Below are 8880 nucleotides of genomic sequence, written 5' to 3' on the forward strand. Positions count from 1 at the left end.
TGATACCGGGAGACAAAATCCAGAGCAGGAAGAGCTGTAGCGCTATCACAAACCAGAAGCGCAAACTTCGCCATCTTTAAAATGGGCAGAGACAGATACAATACATTGTACAAATGCAGGGCACTGGTGGAGCGCATTTGCGGTTCATATGCCCGAAAATTATGTATCCGGATATCCGGAAACTGGCTTTGTATGTATTCTATTAAATCATGTTTTTTAACACTTTCTAATACTCGTTTTTGATTAAAAATCATCCCAATTGGCTAAGTTTGTCTCCTATTCCATAGAATATAAGCCTATACCTAATATTAAAAACGAATAAGATCTAACAATTACTGTAGCATGCAACAGGTGTTTACTATCTACCTCATTATTTTGGGTATAAAGCTCTGGTACACGGTACTTCAGATATCACCTTGAAAAAGATGTTAAGCGAAACGCGTTGGTGTAATACAGCATGGACACCCACCACCTGGACTCCAAATTTGCCCTCATCACTTGTGCCCGGACCAGCTCCCTTAACCACCCCAGCAGCCGTGTATTATTGGGACTCAAAATTGCCATTTCACCAGGTAGAACCTGGTGTCCCCTGGACAGGAGAATATAACCTCTCCCACAAAGTCCCTGCCACAGTAATCGGCCGCCAACATTTGGGATGTATCTAAAGGAACGGACACTGGACACTATTCCATCTTTACTCTGGGTGAATATCCTTGCTAACACAATTCTTTCATGGTACCAGCCATTTTAACATTGCTATTCAGCAAATGTATTTACTTCCTTTTAATGTTCAATGTATTTATTTTACTGTATTAAATTGTAATATTATATTTTTACACCTGTTGCATATTTTTAGATATAGCGCAGTTTCACACTCCCCTTTCTAGCTACCTCTACTTATTTGGGCTTGACCCCCAAATTACTGAAATAGGCGCCTTCCTAGGACACCTAGTGCCCTAACCAACCTGCTTGCAAAACAAAGAAGCTACAATCAAATTAACATCAAATGAGCATTTGCTTCTAACTCTTCATCCATCAGACTTCTGGAACCAGGTGTGTGCCTTCATCACTCTTGTTGCTTCTCTTCCAGCCCTTCTAGGCTGGGTGGTTGCTTCTCCAGCTGTTGAATGAAGTAGTTGCAGGCAATGAGGTTCTCCAATCATTGGCCACTTCGTAAGCAACTTAAACTCTCCTCAAGACATGCAGTGGAGGAGGAAACCGCTTCCCAGATCAAGGTAAGTATATGTAGGAGGGGAAGGGGTGTGGCTGACCCATGACCATCCAGGAAGCCCACGCCCAGGTAGTTTATACCCCCCCCCCCACACTTGGTGCCAGTTTGTACATGTCAACTGAAATGTCCAGACCACAAGTAGGAAGATTAATACAAATGTATTTTATGACGGTTTGCCCACTAGAAGGAATAACATATTTAAGTTTATTTCTTTCAACAGGGAACCAACGAAGGCTTAGACCTCACCAAATGACCAAATGACTAACTCCACCCAGTCCAACAGCAACATTACTGTATACATCAGTAACTCGTCAAATCTTATTAAAAGAAGTTGCTTTGTAGTGATGCTCTCCTTGTTCTGCATCTTCTTGTACTTCATGGGCGTTATACTGAAAGTCTTCTTTACCGTTCCTCATCTCCGGGAGAACCCCCGCTATATGCTGTTTATTCACATGCTTGTCAATGATCTGGGGTATCTAGCTGTATCATTTTTTCTCTCTTTGTCCTATATGTACAGAGTCTACATGCCTTTGCCAATTTGCTACACAATTGTCACCTTCTCCACATGTACGTTCAGGATTACACCGTACAATTTGGCAGTCATGTCTTTGGAACGCTACGTGGCCATTTGCCACCCCCTAAGGCATACGGAGTTATGCACAGCACAGAGATCTAGTTCCGCTATCGCCCTTATGTGGACAGTGGGGCTCATTCCACAGGTCACTGACTTTATTGCATTTTGTTTTTCAGTGGAGAAACGCGTCTTTTCAATCAGGATCCTCTGCAACTGGCCACTATTGATAGTGAATGAGGTGCAGGTTGTCCTAAGAACAGTAACCATAGTAATTAGCTTTATCGCGGTTGGACTGATAATCGCCTACACGTACATCAAAGTCATGCTGGTTGCTCAGAGGATTGCTGCCAGGAAATCTGCTTCTAAAGCTGGAAAAACTGTCCTGCTCCACGCGTTTCAGCTCATGTTGTGCATGTTGTCTTTAACTTCTACAATTACTGACAAATATTTGTCACCATATTTTTTCTACACACCATACATCAACTACTTCCTGCTTACCTGTATTCCCAGATTTGTTAGTCCATTGATTTATGGAATTAGGGATGAGGTCCTTGGTAAATATATGAGAAATGCGTGTTTATCATATAGGTCTGCATCTGTACAATGAGGAAGAACATACTATATGAGACATGTTATTGAAGTATAATGTATATAATTCTATCTATCTATCTATCTATCTATCTATCTATCTATCTATCTATCTATCTATCTATCAGATCAGCACTGAACAGATATACAACAATAATGGGTTGGTGCCAATCCCTGTAAAATAGAGGGAGATATCCTGTACAATATTATTAGATTAAATGTTTGAAATTCAGCAAAGCACAAATGTTATAGTCAATGCGTTTCATCTGTAGAAGAGGGGTTTTTCTATGATAACAAAATTGATCATTTAATAAATGGTTAGTCCAACAATTTGTTGAATAATCAATTTTTTTGTTGGTTTTTGCCACTTCACTCTCTGAATGTAATTGAAGACAATTCCATTGTATGAATCTAGTTTGACAAAGACTTTTTAATAAATCCTTTTTTACTAGAACATTTGTACTCTGGATTCTAGACATTCCATCAAGTAACATTGTACAGGTTATAGCCTTCTATTTTAGCGGTATTGGCACCAACCCAATAATGTTGTGTCATCATATCTCATCACTTCATATATATATATATATATATATATATATATATATATATATATATATATATATATATACTTGTCGTAACTGGCCGGCACTCGTAGTGCTGTGACTTTTAGTCCTTGCCCAGTGCCTTCCAAAAGGGAACTCGCTTTGCAGCAGGCTCCAAATGTATAGTTTGGTGCTTGGGTGTCACTCTCGGACTTACAAATGATGACGACTGAGACCGTGATGTGTGGTCAAAGTTTCAGTGCCCTGTGCACTTTTATCAAGAACGACTTGGGGTTAGGTGCCGCTGAACAGAGTAAGGAGCAGCCTTCATGGTTCTCCTCCATCTGCTGACCACCTCTCTGTCTGTCCTCTCCTCAGGTCCCAGAGGCTACCAACAGGGGTGCCGAGAGGGGGGCGGGTAGGTACAGTTTACCCGGGCATGGACCTTTCAGGGGGGCCCCTGTCTGGACACACAGTTAAAAAAAAAAAATTGGTGGAGAGTGTGCCGGGTCTTAGTGTGCTGGAGTCAGCTTTTTGGCATCAGCATTGGGAGTGCGGATGTGAGCCGGCGTAGGGGCAGAATCATCACAGAGGTCCTTCCTCTCTCTGACTACAGGGCCTGCTGAGAGCCTGCCATGTGACTTGGGAGTTTCCCGTGGCTCGGCGACAGGAGGATACTTAGGGTAGGTAGTCCCTGGGTGCCGGGAGGAGCTGGGTCAGAGAGAGGCCACCTCCCTCAGGAGTACCACCCACTCTGCAGAATCCAGCCCGCCCCGCTGCCCATCCCAGCCGCCACCAGCAGCAGCAGGTGCCGGTGCCATGTCTCCAGCCCAGCAGTCCCAGACCTGGTTCCCTGCCCATGTCCAGGTCACTGTGTTCCAAGGTGGAGGTGGGTGGCTGGTTGCTCTGTGTCTGCTGCCTCCCTGCATGCTGCTGGGGCTGAGATCCAACTCTGGAAGTCAGCATGTAACCCCTGGCAGAGCATGTACTGTAACTCCATGACAACTAGCGTGTTAACGCCTGGCAAAGCATGTAACCTATGGCAGAGCATGTAACCCCTGGCAGAGCATGTAACCCCTGGCAGAGCATGTACTGTAACTCCATGACAAAGAGCATGTTAACGCCTGGCAGAGCATGTAAATCCATGGCAACGAGCATGTTAACCCCTGGCAGAGCAAGTTAATCCCATGACAAAGAGCATGTTAACCCCTGGCTGAGAATGTTAACCCCTGGCAGAGCATGTTAACCCCTGGCAGAGCATGTAAATCCATGGCAACGAGCATGTTAACCCCTGGCAGAGCATGTTAACCCTTGGCAGAGCATGTTAACCCTTGACAGAGCATGTAAATCCATGGCAACGAGCATGTTAACCCCTGGCAGAGCAAGTTAATCCCATGACAAAGAGCATGTTAACCCCTGGCTGAGAATTTTAACCCCTGGCAGAGCATGTTAACCCCTGGCAGAGCATGCAAATCCAAGGCAACGAGCATGTTAACTCCTGGCTTAGAATGTTAACCCCCTGGCAAAGCATGTTAACCCTTGGCAGAGCATGTAAATCCATGGAAACAAGCATGTTAACCCCTGGCAGAGCATGTTAACCCTTGGCAGAGCATGTTAACCCTTGACAGAGCATGTAAATTCATGGCAACGAGCATGTTAACCTCTGGCAGAGAATGTTAACCCCTGGCAGAGGTTGTTAACCCTGGCAGAGAATGTTATCCCCTGGCAGATATGTTAACCCCTGGCAGAGCATGTTAACCCCTGACAGAGCATGTAAACCGATGGCAACAAGCATTCTAACCCCTGGTAGAGCATGCTAACCCCTAGCATCAAGAATGAAGACTATAGCAATAAACATTTAGGTAAGCCGAACTTACAGTATGTGGCATAATATGTGTGGTATTATATGTAATAGACATCACAGTGTGTGGCATAATATACAATGAGCATTATGGTGTGTGGAAAAATATGTAATGGGCATTGTGGCATGTGGTATAATATGTAATGGGTGTGTGTGACATGTGTAATAGGCATTACGGTGTAATTTTTTGTCCCTATATCCAACTTGGAAGCAGTGGAGTAACAAGGGTCCGCAGAGCAGGGCCGGCGCCACCACTAGGCAAATCTAGGCATTTAGAGAAGAAGTGGAGAGACCCGCACCATAAGGTGCTTTTGAAGCAATGTATGGTATCGTGGAATAATTGTGCTTATATTCGCTGGAAATTTTTATAAATATCTTTCCTGGCAATTTAGGGTGCTAATCCCCTGATTCAAAAATGAGCAATAACAATGGAAGAGAAAAAAGGTGAATCAGTTTGACTGGGATGCACTCCTGTTCCACAGTAATAAAATATTATTTTTACCTATAAAAGGTGTATACTTTATTTGTTGACGTATTTGATTATTTTTAGAAGTTTTATTTGTTTTATTTATTAAACTTTATTAAGAGCTAGTAGGTCATCATTCTGTAATGGTGCTGGATAATACAGTTTGTCAATGATATGAGACCTTAAGGTAAGTAGTGAAAATATTAAAACAAGATATAGATTTAAAGAGAAAAAGAAATTTTAAAGATTAAAAATCACTCTGTGAATATTGTAGCTTGAGTATACTTGTCTAGTTACTGCTTAAATTCCACAGTGTGATAGTGGATTAATGCAGTGCCTGTGTAGGGTGTTTGATTAACACGGTGATATTCTCACTGTCTGTTGTCTAATCAAAGCAATGTATTGCCCTCTGCGTATATATTCCTCAAATGGGGTTGATTCTGCCCACGATAGTTCTATCTGAACCACTGCATATGGTGCAGATGTATAATCCGTACGGACAGGTTTGTCCTACACTTGTACTAGTGCTCACAATCTGTCAGGCAGAGTCACTGGTAATTGTCAAAGGGTGTGCACTCAATTAGTGCCGTGCACACTGTGCGATCTTCCAATTGGATCTATGCTGATCCTATAAGGTGCTCTACATACAATTCATGTGGCACATATACGTGGGTCGTACACACTGTGCAATCTTCCGATTGGATCTGTAATGATCCTGTGCTTCTGAGCTTAAATGGCTGATGTGCTTTATGGTGCACTACATACAGTTCATGTGGCACGTATACATAGGTAGGAACAGTACTGATGGTATGTTGTGCACAGTTTAATGAATCACGTGTTCACATACATGCATTTCTTTATTGGGCAAGATCACTGGTAGGCTGCCAGTACGAATGTGTGATCGCTGGATGTCATACACACTATGCAATCCTCAGGTTGGATCTAAACTAGCATTGTGTTTTTGTGCTAAAATAGCTACTGCATTTTGTAATGCGCTGTTAACAAGTTAATATATCACATATACATCAATGAAAGCAAATGCCAGTGGTGTACTGCACACAGTGAGTCACTGTTAACTGCCAAGATGGATCTTCAATCACTGATTGCCATACACACTGTGCAATCCTAAGATTGGATCAACACTCGCACTGTGCTTCTATGTTTTGATAACTCATACGCTTTCTGATGCGCTTATTAACGAGTTCTGATATCACATATACAAGAGTGAAAGCCAATACCAGTGACGTATTTGACAGGCTTAAATGGATTATATGTGCACAGCAAAACAGTTCTCTAACGGGCACAGTTACTGGTAGCTGTCGCAATAAATGTGCAAACACTGATTGCCCTACACACTGTGCAATCCTCAGATTGTATCCCCACTAATGTTGCGCTTCTGTGTTTTAAATAACCAATGCGCTATTAAGGGTTAGTATAACATATATATGTGAATGGAACTTGTGTCAGATCGTATACACTAGATTCTATGCCAGGATCTCCTTTACTATTGACAGTGATCCATTGCCTGTGTAGGGTGTTTGATTAAAACGGTGATATTCTCACTGTCTGTTGTCTAATCAAAGCAATGTGTTGCCCTCTGCGTATATATTCCTCAAATGGGGTTGATTCTGCCCACGATAGTTCTATCTGAACCACTGCATATGGTGCAGATGTATAATCCGTGCGGACAGATTTGTCCTACACTTGTACTAGTGCTCACAATCTGTCAGGCAGAGTCACTGGTAATTGTCAAAGGGTGTGCACTCAATTAGTGCCGTGCACACTGTGCGATCTTCCAATTGGATCTATGCTGATCCTATAAGGTGCTCTACATACAATTCATGTGGCACATATACGTGGGTCGTACACACTGTGCAATCTTCCGATTGGATCTGTAATGATCCTGTACTTCTGAGCTTAAATGGCTGATGTGCTTTATGGTGCACTACATACAGTTCATGTGGCACGTATACATAGGTAGGAACAGTATTGATGGTATGTTGTGCACAGTTTAATGAATCACGTGTTCACATACATGCATTACTTTATTGGGCAAGATCACTGGTAGGCTGCCAGTACGAATGTGTGATCGCTGGATGTCATACACACTATGCAATCCTCAAGTTGGATCTACACTAGCATTGTGTTTTTGTGCTAAAATAGCTACTGCATTTTGCAATGCGCTGTTGACAAGTTAATATATCACATATACATCAATGAAAGCAAATGCCAGTGGTGTACTGCACACAGTGAGTCACTGTTAACTGCCAAGATGGGTCTTAGGATTGCACAGTGTGTATGGCAATCAGTGATTGAAGATCCATCTTGGCAGTTAACAGTGACTCACTGTGTGCAGTACACCACTGGCATTTGCTTTCATTGATGTATATGTGATATATTAACTTGTTAACAGCGCATTACAAAATGCAGTAGCTATTTTAGCACAAAAACACAATGCTAGTTTAGATCCAACCTGAGGATTGCATAGTGTGTATGACATCCAGCGATCACACATTCGTACTGGCAGCCTACCAGTGATCTTGCCCAATAAAGAAATGCATGTATGTGAACACGTGATTCATTAAACTGTGCACAACATACCATCAGTACTGTTCCTACCTATGTATACGTGCCACATGAACTGTATGTAGTGCACCATAAAGCACATCAGCCATTTAAGCTCAGAAGCACAGGATCATTACAGATCCAATCGGAAGATTGCACAGTGTGTACGACCCACGTATATGTGCCACATGAATTGTATGTAGAGCACCTTATAGGATCAGCATAGATCCAATTGGAAGATCGCACAGTGTGCACGGCACTAATTGAGTGCACACCCTTTGACAATTACCAGTGACTCTGCCTGACAGATTGTGAGCACTAGTACAAGTGTAGGACAAACCTGTCCGTACGGATTATACATCTGCACCATATGCAGTGGTTCAGATAGAACTATCGTGGGCAGAATCAACCCCATTTGAGGAATATATACGCAGAGGGCAATACATTGCTTTGATTAGACAACAGACAGTGAGAATATCACCGTGTTAATCAAACACCCTACACAGGCACTGCATTAATCCACTATCACACTGTGGAATTTAAGCAGTAACTAGACAAGTATACTCAAGCTACAATATTCACAGAGTGATTTTTAATCTTTAAAATTTCTTTTTCTCTTTAAATCTATATCTTGTTTTAATATTTTCACTACTTACCTTAAGGTCTCATATCATTGACAAACTGTATTATCCAGCACCATTACAGAATGATGACCTACTAGCTCTTAATAAAGTTTAATAAATAAAACTTCTAAAAATAATCAAATACGTCAACAAATAAAGTATACACCTTTTATAGGTAAAAATAATATTTTATTACTGTGGAACAGGAGTGCATCCCAGTCAAACTGATTCACCTTTTTTCTCTTCCATTGTTAAATCTAGGCATTTGCCTAGGGCGCCGGCCACTGGAGAGTGGCATTTTGTGCCGCCCGGGTACCTGTCCTACGGCGCTGTGTATTTAAATCTGGCGGCGGAGGCAGCGGGGGTCCCTGCAGTCCATTAAAAATCACGAGCGCTATCCGCCGGGCTATGCGGAGGCGCTTCTAGTGTG

At 42.4% G+C, this 8880-nt stretch overlaps 1 protein-coding gene across 1 annotated transcript; it reads left to right on the top strand.

Moving 5' to 3' along the window:
* The first annotated feature begins 1488 nt into the window (after positions 1-1488).
* LOC146058584 (odorant receptor 131-2-like) lies at positions 1489-2412 on the top strand. Its single transcript, XM_083170862.1, has one exon. The coding sequence runs from the start codon at positions 1489-1491 to the stop codon at positions 2410-2412; it is 924 nt and encodes a 307-aa protein (XP_083026988.1).
* Positions 2413-8880: the final 6468 nt, after the last annotated feature.

Source organism: Crinia signifera, chromosome 2 (genome assembly GCF_055691185.1).
Source record: "Crinia signifera chromosome 2, ASM5569118v1, whole genome shotgun sequence".
Lineage (NCBI taxonomy): Eukaryota > Metazoa > Chordata > Amphibia > Anura > Myobatrachidae > Crinia > Crinia signifera.